Here is a 16,556-nt window from a genome sequence, read left to right on the forward strand (position 1 = left end):
CAGCAAGCCAAGGGATGCAGGGCTTCATGGGGCTCGGCCAGTCGACGGGGCCGTCCTCAGGGCCTCTTGGGCAGCGCGCTGGGGGTGGATCGCCTGAGGCTGCGTATAAACCGTACGGTGCAAACGCCGGTCTTAAAGACGTCGGCTCTGGCGTGGGCGTCGGTCAAGGTGGAGTGGGTCAGGGCCCGCAGACCCGCGGCAGCGTGCAGCAGCCATCTCAGGGAAGCTTCTACGCTGCCCAGCGCTTCGGGGCTGGTGCATCTAATGTCCCCCAGAATCAACAGGCGCAACAACACCAGCCGCAAGGACAAGGTCCTCAGGGTCATCTAGGATACCCCCAAGGCGGTTCCGATGCCGGTAACTTCTACTCATATCAGCCTAGGCAGCAACAGGGCTACTGGCAGTAATTGACGAAGCGGTGGCGACACATAGTAGTGGCCTTGCTCGGCTTCTAATGCATTGTTCTGCTTGATTGCACGATCCCGTTAATTTCTCTGTGTTAATCCATCTTGCTCTCTAGTTCCTCTGTTTCCTCGTTTGTGTTTCTCATCCATCTCATCTCCGTCTATCTCGTCTCTACCTGTCTCTTTGTATGTCTACTACCATGCACTGGCTCCAGTCTCCGAGACGCCTAGCCATAATGCTATTGTTGCAGACGAATTCCGCAACTGATGGTGAAGCAATAAGATATATTAAGTCTTGGCAAAGAAAGACGTGATTTTGTTTGAACCCTGGGGTGGACCAGCAGCTCCACTCCGAAGGGTAAGATTTGCCTAATAGCATATATTCGCCAATTGTATGGCCAAACGATGACACTGAATCTTACCTTTGCAGATCTGCCCTTTACACGGGGACGCTACATTCACACTAAATCTCAAAATCATAGCTTCGGACTACAGAGATCCTACCTTGATGGGAGATGAAGTTGACACCTCGCCATCACCATCGATATTTGGCTTCTCCGAAGCTGCAATCTGCTGCGGAGGGTTAAAAATTACACAAAAGGTGACGGTAGGGCTGTGACCTTCGGCGTTGATGGCCTGGTGGTTCCAATATATTCCACTTCGGAGTCGTCCTCCCACACATTGACCTTCTGCATGCTTGAGCTTGCATCTGCCGCATCCTTCACAGACTCTGTATTTTTCTTTGGTGGCTTCTCGCCCCTACGCCGCTTTCGCGAGACTTGACTTGATGTATCCTTCTGTTTCGCAAACATGGCCTGTATACCATCCTTCCGTTCTGAGATGGGTTGCACGAAGGTGGGCGACTCGGTCCCAACCTTGCCGACTTCCTTAGGTACCTGATAACTGGTAAAATGAGCAAGAGGTACCTATTCAGATCCCAATAGCTTACCATAGCAAGGGCGAATTGGAGTCGTTATAAGGGTCCACAAGTTTTGTCAAGGCAGGCGTCCATTGTAACGACGAAGTATCAAGCCATGTGTTCAGAGCCCCGAGAGTCGATAAGATCACGGGCTGCCGATCATGCAGCCATTCAAACTCTTTGTTAGCAACGGTGGTGACAATCGTGAACGTCCATAGAGCGCGCGTCTCATCTAAGCTTCTTGAGCGATGCCTGGAACGATGAAGATCAACGACGGTACCTTCAAGTACCGCGCGGTCGTAAAGACCAGCAAGGAGCATCAAGTTGCCACTTTTGTGCTTTGTAAAATGGGGAAAACGGTTCTTCCCCTTCTTTAACCATTCAAAATACCTGGTGGACAAGCATATGCCACAAAATCCAACAGGGGTATATGAGTCTTACTTACCCCTCACATACAACAGCGCAACGCTTTCTGCCCTTAATGCTTGCCCACATACCACCACGCTCGACAAGGTTCTCAGATCGAGCATTTGTCGTATTCATGGACTTGTCCTCGTGTTTTGACCAATGAGGAACGAGTCCCCATTTCATAGTTTGGAGAATCAAGGGGGCAGACGAGGTATCCTCTCCGGCTTCTTCGAGTTCATTGGGCTCCCTTCGACGTAAAACAGGCGCCTGAGAACGAGGTGCAATATTGTGTCTACAGTAGATGTGAGTTGGTTAGACGAGGGACAGTGCGTGGGCGCACCTGGGTACAAAGTCATCTTGTCCGACCCATTCACCGACATGAACATTGTATCCATGTAATTGTTGTACCTCGGCATGCTGCGAGGCATTAATTGTAATAAACTCTTGGGAAATTCACACTACTGACCGGAACACCCAGGGAGTAGCGGCCACACATGATGACGAAAGCGGAGAAGAAACAACAAGTCGCTATTCAGACGATCGAGGGTGCTAGCATGCCGCTGAGCGGGAAAATATTGAGACGGCGCTCGATCCCTAGATCTCCAACCGCCACCATACTGTCGTCGCCAACTCAACCCAAAGCTCATGGACGGAGGAGCGAAGAAACTGCTCGAGTCCGTCACTCACGAAACTCTTCATGCTCACAGCTTCTCTCGCTCCTCTACTCAGGCGACACTCGTCTTAACCGACCTCCTTTCTCGTTATCTCGCGCTCTTGACCACAACATGTGCAAAATACGCGGAACACGCAGGGAGGTTGAGTCTGAGTCTCAGGGACGCGGTGTCCGCTCTGGATGAGCTAGGTGTTGGTGTGGATGAGCTGAGTGAATATTGTGCAGTGGAAGGGAGGGATCTAGCGCGTTACAACACCCGTTCCGCGAGGAGAGTAGAAGACTTGAATGAATTCAAGGGTCAGTCGAGTCGTGCTTTGCGCACTGCTCGTTTTCACTTTCTTGTCTGTCCCAGCTTCCCTTCAATATGGTCTAAAGGAGGATCGTGACGATGCTATCTCACTTGTATACGCGCGTGTTCCAAGTCCGTTTTCATCTGAGTACGACAGCGACGAAGAGGCTAGTGAACTCGAAGAGGAAGGTCTCCTAGGGGAAGGGCTCCAGGGCACCCTTGATGGAATGGATGTAGATGTTTCCGCTTCTGAAGAGTCGGCATGGCTGAGAAGCAGACAGGATAATCTCAATGCACCACCACCGGTATCCCCACCTCTGCCACTGTCACCTATTTCTAACCCCTCTACACCACCCCGTAAACGACAGCGTACAGCGAAATGGAGGCCACCTTCTTACATACCCGACCACTTTCCTCCATTCCCCACAGACTCCCCGCGACATTCTCCTACTCCTCCGCAAGATATTCCTCTTCCCTCGAATGTAGTCAAGCTTGAACGACCCACGACCCCTCCTCCTCCAATTGCCGCATCCACATCATCGGCAGATTATCTTACACCAATTCCTTATTCGCAGTCGTTACTTGCATCACAGCCATCGCAACACCTTCCTTCGCCTCCCTCTGATACTCATGAACTAGCTGGTCAATTGCAGCCGCCATTGCCTCTGCCTCTTGTTCAGCCCGCACTATTAGGAGCCTATCACCATGTCTTGACGCATCCACCGCCCCCCAATGTGACTTCTGTCAATCCCTCCCGCTACAAGGTGGCGTTAGCCTATCTCTCTGAGGCTGAAGTACGTCCCCGCTGGGACCCAGCACCGACTGTATTTTCCAGTGTCGTACCCAGTGCTCCGCGCGTCACTGCAATGGGGCCAACATATCCGGTTCCAATATCCAAGTTGCCACCAACGCCTGATGGCAAGGAAGCGGATTTGGACAAAGACCGAAAGTCGAATTTACCCTCGGTGCCTCCAAAACCAGTTGTCTCATCTGAGCGTGTTACGCCACTGCTCAGTCAACAAGTATCTCGACTTCCTGGTCTGGCTCGCCAGGTCCTCCCTGTAAGCATCGAGTTCCGTTCTTATGCGAGCCAATCATAATGCTGACCTACAAATTCAATGCAGGGCTCTGTTTATAATCGTACCACTCGTCTAGCACATCCGCCAATTCTACAACGGGGGTCTCAAAAACTCACATACGGACCTGGAGTGAGTGCGCCATGGAACACGAACGCGTCTACACCGCCAGCTCCAGCAGTTACGACGAAGGGCAAAGATGGAGGCCTCACGAATGGCAAGGAGGTTGATGTGCCAGCAAAATCGCTTCCTGATGCGCGCCTTTATGCGACGTGGGATTTCGAGCAGAAGCGTTGCCATGAACCGCTTGTGGTACGAAGGGGCAGGGTGAGTAGCGTGCAGACAGGGGTGAACATCAACTTACCATCAGTGAGAGGTCGGGGTGAGAAAGGCTGAGTGGATCGGGACATTACAGGCTGAACAGGATTTGTCGTCATATTTGCTCTCGGTCGTATTATTGTGCATGATTCGTGATAATCGCTACGTGCTTGTGTGTAAATACCCTGGAGGCTACTCCTGTGCGGCCAGAGCTTTGTATGATGTGTGACGTGTGGCAGGCTGGACTTCGGATCAGTGATACTCGTCACTATGGCACTCAGCAGGGGCGACAAAAGGCAGTAGCTGTGACCCGTCGCGGGTTTCACTTTCATCTTCATCTTCATCCTCTCTTCTCATTCTGCTCCTCCGGTAGGGCTTTGGCTTGCTCAGGTTTCCGCTCCTCGTCAATCATTGCCGCTGTCGTTCTCGCCATGCGTTCGTTCCTGAGCTTTACCTTCTTGCTGGTCACCTTGCTCGCAAGTCGAGGTACGGCTGAGCCTCTTGCGCTGCATCTCCCATCTCCAACGATGCCATTCTCTTTCTAGCACTTGCTTTAAACATCAGTGTCGGTGGGTCCGTGGGGACTGTCCCCGCCAGCCAGTTCCTTACAGTCAACGACGCCAACTTAACGAATGCTGTCTGTGTTTTCCATGCATCGCCCCTGCGATCCCGCTAATATTGTGTTCTGCAATGTAGTGTCAAACACAATGTTCTCCGGCCAACAAAGCTATTCAGGTGATTTACCCTGTCGCATGCGCCGGTATATATGGTTGTTGACGATTCACGTCGTAGGCATGCGGTACAAGCAACACCTGCCTCTGCGATAGCGCGACGGTTACTCTCATTACGGCCTGCGAGCAATGTATGTTCGATGAGTTGATCGCCCAGAATTTGCCAATGGTAGATCCCAGGGCTGGCTCTGCCACTGCGCTGACCGGTAGGTGTTGCTCTTACGAGATTCTGGTCCGAGATTCATCCCCGTCTAGCCTACCAGACCGCCTGTCTTGATGCCGTCAATGTCACTGTTCCCACTTCAGAGATCACCTTGACTCTTCCTACGGATTGGGATGGTCCATTTGAACAACGACTTGGTGTCCCTGCTACGGTTTTCACCGTGTTCATGGCCTTAGTCCTTGCCTGCGGTAGCGTCTATGTGATCAATACCATGTAGGGTGCAGTCATCTTAGTCATACATTCATTATATAGATCGTATGATTGGCATCTTGTAGTGCAATTCCCAGTTCAATGACACAAGTGTAGCCTTACTCTTGAATGATTTCTGCAGCTGGCGTTGTCTGTGTATTCTAAGCTCTTTCTGTCTCTAAATCACTCATGTTCGATGATATCCGCAACTGCATTGTCTAAACGCTAACAAAAGGAATGAGGTACATGGACGAATACTAACATCACATTGTACATGCACGACGGATAGGTACTGCTACGATGGGTTGATGCTTAATAGAGACAATAGCGGGTGGGCAACCGACGGATAGAGATATACGACCCAGATGAACAGTATAAACGCTACCTGAAACAAAGCGTCAGACAGAGACTCGAGAACTCGAGAAACAACAGCTTACATATAACTAAGAGCCTTTGGGAGCCTCCTTGAAAGAAATAGCCTGCCGATCATGCCATCGGTGTTAGGCATAACATTATAGATGAAAGCGACTCACCTGCTCCTCGCCCATAGCACTGACAATTGTGACAAGTAAATCTTTGCCCTCATCAAATCCACCAGAGATCTGGTCACCAAGTTCACCCTCGGGAACTCGGACATCATCCTTAGCAGTGCCATCAGCAGTCATCAGATTCAAGAAGCCATCATCGATGTTGACCTGATACGTGTTGTAACAGATGAGCAAGCAGGCCAGATGAACTAGGACCGAACACACCAGCTGGTACTCATTCCTAAAGACATTGGGGACATCCATGTTGTGAGTGGAGGGACAGATATCTTCCTGGAGAACGAGACAAGCATCAGAAGTGTCCTACGATGGATGACACAGCGGTACGCACGAGTTTTTTGCCGGTGAATATCTAACGAAGTGTTAGGCATAAGCTTGACACGTAGCAGAATTAATCCTTACATCGATGGCGACCAAGTGAACCTTAGCGTGACCGTGCTTGCCAGTCTTGGAAGTGGACATCTCTACGATCTTGCAGGGACGACCTGGGCGCACCCATAAGCGACGATCAGACCTCGAGAAGATCCTTGCAACCTTTTATGACGACGTGCCCGTTCTTGCGGAGAGCAGAACATTGCATGGGGAAGGTGGCGGAGGCCCCAGCACTGGCCTGTTCAAGGTTGCCGTTGCGACGGTGAGCACAGGACCCCTAATGCATGAGGGGAGAGGCGAACCTGCTCGAAGTTGTGGTTGTGCTGCTCGTCGTCAGACATGATGGAGTCGTAGAAAGTGGGAAGGGAGGGAGGGGTTGTCTAGAGCGAGAAGAGGTTGAGGAGGAAACGGGCGCTGCTAACGTTCACCGGAAAAATGCCATCTTCATCAATTTTCCATCTCCGAACCATTCGTGGGAGAATCCGGTAATCTCCGCCCCGGGCCCTCTTATGTAACCCTACCTCATCTAGTGCTGGGCCCCAGGCTGAGGTAACTCGGCGCACAGCGTCACGGTCGCCACTCTCGACAACACCATCGTCGTTATGCATCCTTTTGGTGGGACACCCATTTGCCCAAGATGCAACAAAGCGGTATATGCTGCAGAGCAGGTGCTTACTATTTTATTCCTTCTGATCTGCATATACTCAGAAAGTCATTAAGATTATGGGCCCGGGTCGCAAAGTGAGTATTAGCGATTTAGGTTCAGCTTACAACACCATTGACTGCTTTTCTATACTAGCTGTATCATAAAGTGAGCTTCTGCATCTTCTCATACCTCCATGGCGTAACAATGACCTCACCCGACTAGCCATGCTTGACATGCACATCGTGCGGGAAGCGCTTAGATTCCTACAACCTAGTTGAGCACGACCAGGAGGTGAGCAACAGCATTTCGCTTGAAGTACAATCTCCCATCTTATTCCGCACATTAGCCCTATTGGTATGTATCAACCCTTTGTTTCGTATCGAGTTGACTCACATTCAGCGTGCAGCAAGAACTGCCATATCAAGCTTTTCGGGACGAGAGACCTGCGTTTGGCGAATTTACCCAACCGCGACGAGATTTTTGTCTCCTCAATATCTCCGCCCGTATCTCCTAATCGTGCGGCTACATTCGGTCGCGCTGCTTCGCCACCCGCTCGTGCATCTAGCAATAATGCGCCTCCGCTGCCTATGAGACGGCATGCGACTGGCGGCGGATCCATCGATAAAACCCCCTTCATGGCGTCCTCTCCTGCGCCTCCAATGCTAAGACCGACACGAACGCTTAGCCCCACTCGTGGGTCCGCACCGGACCGATCACGATCTATCGAGAGCGCCCTAGACGAACAGGACGAGGTGCAAGATATGAATGGAGGACTAAATTTTCAAACGAACGGACTAGGCACAACTTCGACGCACACAGGTCGCGGCGCAGGTGGCCTTCCGCGGACTGTGCCCTTAAGTCCCGTACGGAACCGGTTCAACAGCGATGTCACTAGTGACAAAGATATGCCTAGTGAAGGAGAGAGTGCGGCTGTTCCGGAGCCGCCCGCACCTGTGTACCCTTCCGATACTGGAGTTCCGATGTACTCATCGCTCGTTCCCACTAGCACAGGAACGCGATATGGGATGGCACTGTCCGGCGGCAACGCTAGTCCGATGGCGCCTGCTATGACGGGGAGGCAGTGGGGAGGGGGTACGCCGGTATGTCCGAAGTGCGGGAAGACTGTTTTTTTTGCAGAGCAGGCAAAAGCGATCGGCAAGACGTATCATAAAGGGTGCTTGCGGTGCACTGAGTGCAACACTCATCTCGACTCCACCCGCCTTACGGAGAGGGATGGAAACCCCTTTTGTCACCGATGCTACAGCAAGGTCCGTTGCCACATTACACGCCCTTTGGATGATCAGACTGATGTGTCTGCTATAGCTGTATGGCCCTCAAGGAAGTGGCTATGCACTATTGGGTAAGGCGGGCTCATAATCCATGATTATTGTATGTCGGCATAAGGCCATGGACACTATCATTATGATTCAATTTGTGGATCCGTTGTTCACTTGTTATTGTAGTATATAGCGCCCACTGATAGCTTCTGATCTCCATCGTAGTTGTGACTTGAGTGCAGTTCGACATCTCAGCTACGTTCTCCAATATGCGAAAAGATCTATGCATCCTAGATATCTTCATGTATTCATACAGCCGCTAGAACACTCAGAACGTGCAACCTGACTATACATGTATGATAAGCTGTCCTTCTGCTACGTTCCATTGCGCGCGGGCACGATCCACATCAAATTCTCGCTGTCTTTTCAGAGTAAGTGCCTGGTCCACAGTCTTTTCCGAGAGCTGTGCGTTTTGTCCGATTTCAGCGTCGGACATGTCGAGGTTCAGGTCGAGCGCGTAGAGGTCGGGTACGTGAAAAATGATTCGCCGAGGCTCAATGTCCAGCGTTGCGGATTGAACGCGCGAATGTGTCTAGAGATAATAGTGAGGGAGAGTCAAATCACGAATGATGGATCAGCTCCACGAACAAGCTTGGGAACTAGGACATATATATGCACTCCTTCAATTCCTCTCGACCACAAAAAGTCAGGACTGGGTAGGGATGTTGGGCCCGGAGTAGCCGCAGTGGGGTATTCGTCTTGCCCATCAGGCTTGTCCTTGGTTGATTTCTGCGGGGGAGTCGGCCGCGGATCAACCTCTTCGATGAGTTTGCGCGCTACACTTTCAGCCTTGGAGTCGGAAGTCTTGCGGGCTGGACTGTTCTCCGGAAAGAGCGCAGCAGGGATCAACACGGTTCGGGAAAGCAGCTCGCCTTTGGATCTGATATTGGGAGTCCCAATTTGCCGCGAAAGCAGTACACCATGCTGGGCTTCGATCCGCTGGAACGCTAGCTCTGTTGATGTGGAGGGGTAACACCATGACATCAACTCACTCGTGTAGGACGAGTAAAACTTACCGATGAGGAACGTTTTGAACTCGGGATCTTTTAATGCGCGCGACTTCAATGTGGAATTATACACGCAGTCAAACACGACAGACGGTTTGCCGGCTGAAGATGACACATGGATGTATTAGATGACATTCTGCAGGGTTGGTTAACACTGAGGAGCGGGGATGGTCCCCACCGTTGTCATGGTCTTCAAGCGGATTCTCTCATGACGAACCTTTGTCTCGATCTTCCCGTGGCTCGGAGACAACCACAGGGACAAACCAGTCCTGGTCATTGCCGTCGCTTGGGTCTTCCCCCAGCATCGCTCTCTGAATTACGTCTTCTGATCCCTCCGGCGGAGGAGGGACATTGCGGTCCCAGGCAATGTTCACAAAGATCTTGGCTCCTTTTGGGATGGGGACGGCATGAATAACAGAGGGACCCTCTAGTTTGGAAGACGCGGGCGGAGGGGGAGGAGTGATTTTGCACACGGCGTCCTGTAGCGAGACAGATTTGATGCAGAACCCCGGGGAGGGAGCGAGGGAGACTCGTAGGGTCTGCATTGCGAGGTGTGATTCAGTCGCAGCCGGGCGCGGCAGACGAGACGAACAACGTGTGTAGCCCGGGGAGGTGGCAGCTGAGTCGAGGAGAGGGTCTAGCCGGTCGCCCGCGGAGACTGCCCGGGCTGTCCTCAACGTGCGCTCCGGACTGCACGGTCAATCAGCGGCATGACTCGACCACCTCTCTCCTTCTCATCAACTCGTCCCATGCCGCTCGCTGTTGCTGGCTGTATATAAAGACGGGTAGAAAACTTCGAGTCAACACCACCTCGATCCTGACCCACTCTCCTCCACCAGCGAGCACCTACTCACTTTTTCCCTCTCGTACATTACAGAACCATGTTCAGAAACACGAACGTTATTACTCCCATCCCGGACGATACGGAGAAAATCCAGAGGTATATCCAGGATCGTCGTGTCATCGGGGTATGTTTCTTGTCTCGATTGCAGTGATCGTGCTCACCGTGCCCTCAGTACGACCCTCTGGTGCAGCCGTCGTTGCTCCGCCATGAGATCCAATCCAGCCCAGAGTCTCAAAAGACCATCGCTGCCGCACGTTTCGCCGCCGCGCGAATTTTGGCTGGACAAGACGACAGGGTATTGGTGATTGTAGGCCCTTGCTCGATCCACTCGCCAGCCCAGGCGATGGAGTACGCCCAGCTGCTGAAGGAGAAAATCCCAGAGTGGACTAACCTACACATCGTTATGAGAGCTTACTTGTGAGTGAACTGGTGTCTCTGACTTCCGCGGCTCATCGCTCATTCATGTCGCCTACAGCGAAGTAAGGGCCTCCGTCCCATCATGACCTCCCGTGCGTTCTGACTCGAATCTCCGTCCACAGAAACCCCGCACGACTGTTGGCTGGAAGGGCTTGATCAATGACCCCGACATCGATGGCTCCTTCCAAATCAACAAAGGTCTCCGCCTCGCTCGCCAACTGCTCTGCGACTTGACGCACATTGGAGTTCCCGTGGGTTCCGAGTTGCTGGATACCATCTCGCCTCAGTACATTTCTGATTTGATCTCCTGGGGAGCCATTGGTGCTCGTACCACCGAGTCCCAGCTGCACCGTGAGCTTGCGTCCGGTGTGTCGTTCCCCATCGGATTCAAGAACGGCACAGACGGTAGTGTGGGTTTCCCTACCACCTACAGGCAATATGGACAATTATTGACCGTTTCCTGCACAGGTAACCGTAGCGGTTGACGCCATGCGGGCGAGTTCGAACCCGCATGCGTTCATGGGTGTCACCGAACAGGGGTTGGCTGCTATTGTCAAGACACGCGGGAACCAGGTAAGCAGCCCACGGCGGATCTCAGTGCAGCATGCCAACCGCTTCCTCAGGACGTGCACGTTATCCTTCGCGGTGGCACAAAGGGCCCCAACTACGCGTCCGACCACATCAAGGCGGCGGCGTCTGGGATTGAGAAGGCTCGTCCCCAGAACCACCCGTCCATCATGGTGGACTGCAGTCGTGAGTGCGCTCTACGTCGTGCCCCGCCGCGTATGGCTTAATGGTCGCTATGCAGACGGCAACTCACAAAAGAACCACGAGAACCAGACAAAGGTCATTGACGACATCTGCGAGCAGCTCGTTGCGGGCGAGAAGCACATCACCGGGGTGATGATTGAGTCTCACATCAACGCTGGTCGCCAGGACGTGCCCCCCGAGGGCCCATCCGCGCTCAAGCACGGTGTCTCCATCACCGACGCCTGCGTCGACTGGCAAACCACCGTTACGATGCTCGACAAGCTGAACCAGGTGCGTCTTAGCTCACACCGTGCAATACCCTGCGCTCACATCGGCGCTAGGCGGTGCGCCAACGACGCATGAACTTCATCGAGGCTGGGCTCAAGAAGCCTGCCGCATTCCAGCGCGTGCTCAACGCCTCGTAAGCTTCGCAAAGAATAATTTGGCCCATTGTAGCACTTGGATTACTGAGGAAGTGACTGCATGTTGTACTTTTTCTGTTGTAGCATTCATAGAATCACCATTACTCAATTGGACTGCCTCGAGGTTGCGCGTCTGCGATATATTCCGCGACTTGGAGCGCCAGAAAATTAATTTAGCCATGCTTCTTTCAGTGAGCAACCGACAATACATTATTAAAAACAGAATTGTATAGTTGGGACCATGGGAGTCGGGCGCATTACTCCCGATCCATCGCTAGAGGGACAACTAATGTATATCGACTCGCCGTACATAGCAGATACATCGGTGTCAAGATATTTCCAGCGATACATTGTCCTTTAGCCTTCCACCGCGGTAATGTATCCTAAGTTTGCTTCTACAACACGAGGAGAAAAAAATACACCGCAGAAACCAGCTGCATTATTTTGACACATATTCTGCGCAAGGATGAGCGGCGACGTCGCCAAGAACAGGGCCATTTACGCACAGTTTACTTTGCCATTTCAAAGATCACAATCACGCTTGTTTCATGAATGCCGCCGGGCGGGCATTGGCGGGCGTCGCAGAGAGCGCCTTGCTTTCTTCCCCATCAAACTTCCAAATGCTGTTGATTCCGTGGAGGGAGAACGAGGACGTGCTGCCACTGTAAGGTCGATTAACTCCGTAGCCATCCAAGCGAGAAGAGCGCAGCGTCGCGTCGTCAAGATCTTCTAGCGATAGCTCGGCGGAGGACGTAGACGTTGAGGGCGAAAGCGACGGCGGCTGGACGATGTCCTGCAAGAAGGACGGAAGCAGCGGGGTCGTCGGCGTCGTGGGGACCGGGGGCTGGGGAGCGTTCGAGACCGGAGACCGCACATCGTGGTCTGTAGTCTGGTAGATGGTGTGATCCTGGGCTCCCGTCCCAAGGGATGCGCGGCGGTGCAGGTTGGCTGCCCAGAAGGACGGAGGCAGCATGGGGGACATAGGCGACATGGGCGACACGGGAGAGCTCGGCTTACGTGAGCTCATAGGAGCTGGGACCTCGCGAGGCATTAGGACAGGACTCCACTGGTCGGGCTTCATGGTCCGCTCGAACTGGGACGCGAGAACATTCTCAAGTAGGGCAATTCGCTCAGCCTGAACAGCTGTAGATATAGAATCGCCGTTGCCTTCTGCATCTACATTATGCCGTCAGTTGAGGCATACGCGCGTATGATGAACCGATACCCACAGGGGAAACATGTCTGGCAAACCTTTCGGCGACGCCAATTGAGGTAATGGCACTTATGGCAAATCCAATCGCCCGGCTGCTTTTCTGCAGCCCCCTTGTTTCCGGTATTAATGATAGGCGGATACTGTGAAAATAAACCAATGAAATGTAGGATCATGTAGAGTGCCCTCCATATTGCAACTACTTACAGTTATGACGACAGAACCAGACGGACGAATCTGACCCTGCTCCGGAAGCGGTTCGTTGTCCGGCCAATACATAATGCACGGGGAGAGCGGGTCACCTGAAACATTCTGGACGCGACCGCCGACACTCAAGGCTCGGCCAGAGGGTGTGAGAAGTGGGTACGTATTCGACTTGGACTCTGCATGTGACACCTGCGCATCAGAGGTAGTAGGCAAGCAGCTCGGGGAACTGTTGGTGCGCAGACGATGGATGTTCGAAGTGCCATAAGGAGAGCGAGCCATATTGTCGTTGGGATGCGCGACAAACCGGGGAGACATCGTAGTTGTTGGCGGGGAACTTAACGATAGAGAAGGGAGGAGGAAAGACTGCGTATCATCCACACGGGGTCTCCCACATCCAATACACGTGGGATTCCTTCTGTAAATTGCGCGTCGATCGGTGTATGAAGGCGAGGCGGGGTGGTATGTCAGTGTCAGTAGTTTTAATCGCCAAAGTCGCCAGCTACACACCCAAAGTTATGCGCTGCGCACGATGGCGCTATACAGCTGGACCACGACGAAAATTGAGCGCTTTGGGCATATCACTTACTAGAGAAGAAAATGCTTACATCCAATCTCCGGCCCTAAAGGTCGGCTTTGGATTGGGGGGATTGCTACTTATAGTGTATGGGACCGAATGTCCATTAGCAACAGAAGGAGGGACATGGGGAGCGTGCATTAGTCGGTCGAGAAAATTAGTGATACAGAAAGGTGAACGTGGAGATGTCACGGAAAGATCGCAATTGAAGTGTTCAAGCGAGCGTGCGGGGAGACCCTGCGCACGGTGAGGACATTAGCGTTGGGCAAATTTTTCTCTTTTGATTGGAACGTACGGAGTGGAGCTCTAGAGAGGCAAGAGGCGTGGTGCCAGTGGACCCACAAGGGGACGCTCGAAAAAATACGCTCGAGGGCTGGAAGGTAGTGAGTACGGAGAGAAAGCTGGTGAGGACGAGACAGACGGGGAAAGCGGAGAGGAAAAGAAAGAGCGGGCGGGGAGCGGACTGAGAGGCCGACCCCTGACCCGGTTCCGGGGCGGGAAAGTGTGCGGGTGGCGGGCGCATCGCCGCGGCGGGGCCCCGTTTCAAAATGTGCCTGAGCATTCTCGCGGCCACGTATGGGCATCTCATCTCCATACTAGGACGATCCGCCGCCCAATTCTGCCGCTTGTCCTGGTTTGGCCCTTTTTGTGAACAAAAGTAGACCGCCGCCCGACACACTTCAGACAAAATCCTACAAGACCCTCCCGCATCCCTCTCAGCTGATCACAGCCTCCGCAATCTCCGCGCCTGCAACAGTAGTACAAACTAGCAACGTACCAAGCTTCCACGGACATCCCGCTCGACACCCAGATGGCTCGTTGACAAAGAACAACGAGGCTGAGAAACGACAGTCATGGTTGAGATCACTAAGAGTATTCAAACTAGTGTTGGGGGATTTCGCGAGGGCAAGTCCAGGACGAGCCATCGTTGCGATTGTAGAAAAAGAGCTGGCTTTCGCAAGGCGCGCGTAAGAGCAATTCTTGGAGAGAGCTTAACAGCGACTGAATGATGAGAGATCGTCGCCGTCGGCACATTGATGGGCCATGATCAGAATCGTGCGACAGCTCCATCATAGTCTCGTCCTTCGGGTCGTCGACACGTCTGGGAAGGACCCCGGAAAGCCCCCTATGAGCTTCGATCCCAGAGTTACCTGAATGGGGGGCTTCCATGGCCCTTATTATAGTCATAGTGAAGTCAGATGTAGTCAGCTCTAGTCAAACTTGCATGCTAAGTAACTGAAAATGTGGCTTCAGTCATCAGGAAAATGTGAAAAAGAGGATCTAGAATTACCTTAGAATATAATCCTAGAAACAAATATCTACCTTAGAATTATTGTGATTATCAGCTTTCAGAAAATCAGAGGTATGTGGCTAATTATATTCTGCCACCTGAGTAAATCAGTGGCCACAGGCTATATGTGTTACATCACTTGTATGCAGTGCTATTTCTTTTTCTTTACTATCTTGATGTATTACTATGACTTGGCAATTCTTGTCCTCTTTCTTTATTATCTCTTGCTGACATAGGCTATGGACTATATTTATCCTCTTATTCTCACATGCCCCACACCTACTCCTATGCTTACTCACCCTTCTCATGATTACTTATCATTCTCACTGACCCACTTTGCTTACTTCTACTTACTAAGTGTTAAGGGACCTGGAATGATGGAGGATCAGGAGTTCCACCAGACTGGTTGCATCCTAAGGCTATGATGCCCAAGTCCTAGACTGAGGACTTGTACTTGAGTTTGTGTTCAACTAAGGCTGAGCTTCCCTAGCAGGGGAAGTTAGAGAGTGCAGACTGAGTTAAGCAGGTAGAGAACACCTAGGTTCTATTGCTGATGTCTCTATGTAGTATACTAGGGGACAAAAGTGTTGTAATATTTGCAATAGTTGTGTTGCTAGGCCTATATCTAATGAACCAGCCATCATAATATAGTACCTATGGGTACCATTGGAAGGCCTAAGATCTGGGCTATACAACAGACCCCACAAACACATGATTTTATTAGGTATTGACCAAGTTATTGATGAATCTTTACCCTAAACCCATTGCAATAGTTTTGTCCCCTGTATATTTGACTACAGAAAGTGACATTTCTAGTACCTTGTATACCCTCCTTTTGCTGTCAAACCTGCCTCAACCCTTCTAGGCATACTCCTAATTAAGTCCTGACAGACAGAGGCAGGAATTTGCTCTTACTCCTTCTCTACTCTTTCTTACAATTCTCCAATTCCCCTAGATGACTCCTCATATCCTCCTGACATTCTTTTGAGATGACTCTAGAGATGTTCAATGGGGGTTAGGTCTGGAGACTGTGGAGGCCATATCATAGTACTAACTGCATTGTCTTCTAGCCACTCCTTGGCCTTCTTGCTAGTGTGCTTGGGGTTATTGTCCTGCTGAAACACCATATTCTCTACAGAAATCTCCCAATACTCTACACTTGCCAGAAGTTCATCATCCAAAATGCTCACATAGAGGTCAGCATCCATATTTCTCTCAATCTTGCATGTATTCCCCACTCCCCACTCCATCCCAGCCTATACAACCCCATATGATCAAGTTTCCCCCTCCAAACTTAAGAGTTCCCTCTATCAACCTGTTACTGAGCCCTTCTCCTGGTTTTTTCCACACCCATTTCTTCCATCTGAGCCCAGGCAATTGATTTTAGTCTCATCAGACTATACCTGTTAAGGGACCTGACGACTGAGGATCAGGAGTTTGACTTATGACTTACTACTGACAATGATACTGCTATGCATAATGCTGACATGTTATACTAGTACTTAGACTTGTAGACTGAGCCACTGTAACTGACAGTGGTTTGAGAGCATATACTGGTTGAAGCAGTGCTTCAGACTAAGACTGAATAGACAACTGAGTCTATTACTAAGGACTGTCCCTGTTAAGCAACCTAATGACTGAGGAATAGGAGTTTAATTGTTAACTGGTACTGGGACTTATACACGCTATTGTCCTACACTGATA

At 51.5% G+C, this 16,556-nt stretch overlaps 8 protein-coding genes across 8 annotated transcripts; 4 read left to right on the forward strand and 4 right to left on the reverse strand.

The window, feature by feature from the left end:
• Nucleotides 1-14: 14 nt before the first annotated feature.
• FIBRA_05347 (uncharacterized protein) lies at nt 15-407 on the forward strand (the record flags this gene model as incomplete). Its single annotated transcript, XM_012327115.1, has 1 exon — nt 15-407. The coding sequence occupies one exon, from the start codon at nt 15-17 to the stop codon at nt 405-407; it is 393 nt and encodes a 130-aa protein (XP_012182505.1).
• A 285-nt stretch (nt 408-692) lies between these two features.
• Nucleotides 693-2,227, reverse strand: FIBRA_05348 (uncharacterized protein; the record flags this gene model as incomplete). Its single annotated transcript, XM_012327116.1, has 8 exons — nt 693-773; nt 827-856; nt 909-974; nt 1,025-1,307; nt 1,354-1,713; nt 1,769-2,023; nt 2,072-2,148; nt 2,198-2,227. 8 exons carry the CDS (start codon nt 2,225-2,227, stop codon nt 693-695), a joined length of 1,182 nt encoding a protein of 393 aa, XP_012182506.1.
• Nucleotides 2,228-2,376: 149 nt separating this feature from the next.
• FIBRA_05349 (uncharacterized protein) lies at nt 2,377-5,258 on the forward strand (the record flags this gene model as incomplete). The annotated part of the gene is made up of 8 exons (XM_012327117.1): nt 2,377-2,701; nt 2,757-3,754; nt 3,818-4,096; nt 4,327-4,573; nt 4,633-4,724; nt 4,784-4,822; nt 4,880-5,024; nt 5,074-5,258. 8 exons carry the CDS (start codon nt 2,377-2,379, stop codon nt 5,256-5,258), a joined length of 2,310 nt encoding a protein of 769 aa, XP_012182507.1.
• A 267-nt stretch (nt 5,259-5,525) lies between these two features.
• FIBRA_05350 (uncharacterized protein) lies at nt 5,526-6,488 on the reverse strand (the record flags this gene model as incomplete). The annotated part of the gene is made up of 7 exons (XM_012327118.1): nt 5,526-5,615; nt 5,764-5,925; nt 5,983-6,048; nt 6,107-6,127; nt 6,178-6,260; nt 6,310-6,385; nt 6,450-6,488. The coding sequence occupies 7 exons, from the start codon at nt 6,486-6,488 to the stop codon at nt 5,526-5,528; spliced, it is 537 nt and encodes a 178-aa protein (XP_012182508.1).
• A 261-nt stretch (nt 6,489-6,749) lies between these two features.
• On the forward strand, nt 6,750-8,170 carry FIBRA_05351 (uncharacterized protein; the record flags this gene model as incomplete). Its single annotated transcript, XM_012327119.1, has 7 exons — nt 6,750-6,797; nt 6,856-6,888; nt 6,947-6,958; nt 7,016-7,084; nt 7,140-7,147; nt 7,200-8,061; nt 8,117-8,170. The coding sequence occupies 7 exons, from the start codon at nt 6,750-6,752 to the stop codon at nt 8,168-8,170; spliced, it is 1,086 nt and encodes a 361-aa protein (XP_012182509.1).
• Nucleotides 8,171-8,351: 181 nt separating this feature from the next.
• Nucleotides 8,352-9,682, reverse strand: FIBRA_05352 (uncharacterized protein; the record flags this gene model as incomplete). The annotated part of the gene is made up of 5 exons (XM_012327120.1): nt 8,352-8,360; nt 8,423-8,662; nt 8,719-9,083; nt 9,147-9,239; nt 9,355-9,682. 5 exons carry the CDS (start codon nt 9,680-9,682, stop codon nt 8,352-8,354), a joined length of 1,035 nt encoding a protein of 344 aa, XP_012182510.1.
• A 336-nt stretch (nt 9,683-10,018) lies between these two features.
• FIBRA_05353 (uncharacterized protein) lies at nt 10,019-11,573 on the forward strand (the record flags this gene model as incomplete). Its single annotated transcript, XM_012327121.1, has 8 exons — nt 10,019-10,105; nt 10,154-10,398; nt 10,457-10,472; nt 10,521-10,808; nt 10,867-10,971; nt 11,022-11,151; nt 11,207-11,439; nt 11,490-11,573. The coding sequence occupies 8 exons, from the start codon at nt 10,019-10,021 to the stop codon at nt 11,571-11,573; spliced, it is 1,188 nt and encodes a 395-aa protein (XP_012182511.1).
• A 532-nt stretch (nt 11,574-12,105) lies between these two features.
• FIBRA_05354 (uncharacterized protein) lies at nt 12,106-13,302 on the reverse strand (the record flags this gene model as incomplete). Its single annotated transcript, XM_012327122.1, has 3 exons — nt 12,106-12,746; nt 12,800-12,923; nt 12,988-13,302. 3 exons carry the CDS (start codon nt 13,300-13,302, stop codon nt 12,106-12,108), a joined length of 1,080 nt encoding a protein of 359 aa, XP_012182512.1.
• Nucleotides 13,303-16,556: the final 3,254 nt, after the last annotated feature.

Source organism: Fibroporia radiculosa (assembly GCF_000313525.1).
Source record: "Fibroporia radiculosa TFFH 294 genomic supercontigs, scaffold4276, whole genome shotgun sequence".
Classification (NCBI taxonomy): Eukaryota; Fungi; Basidiomycota; class Agaricomycetes; order Polyporales; family Fibroporiaceae; genus Fibroporia; species Fibroporia radiculosa.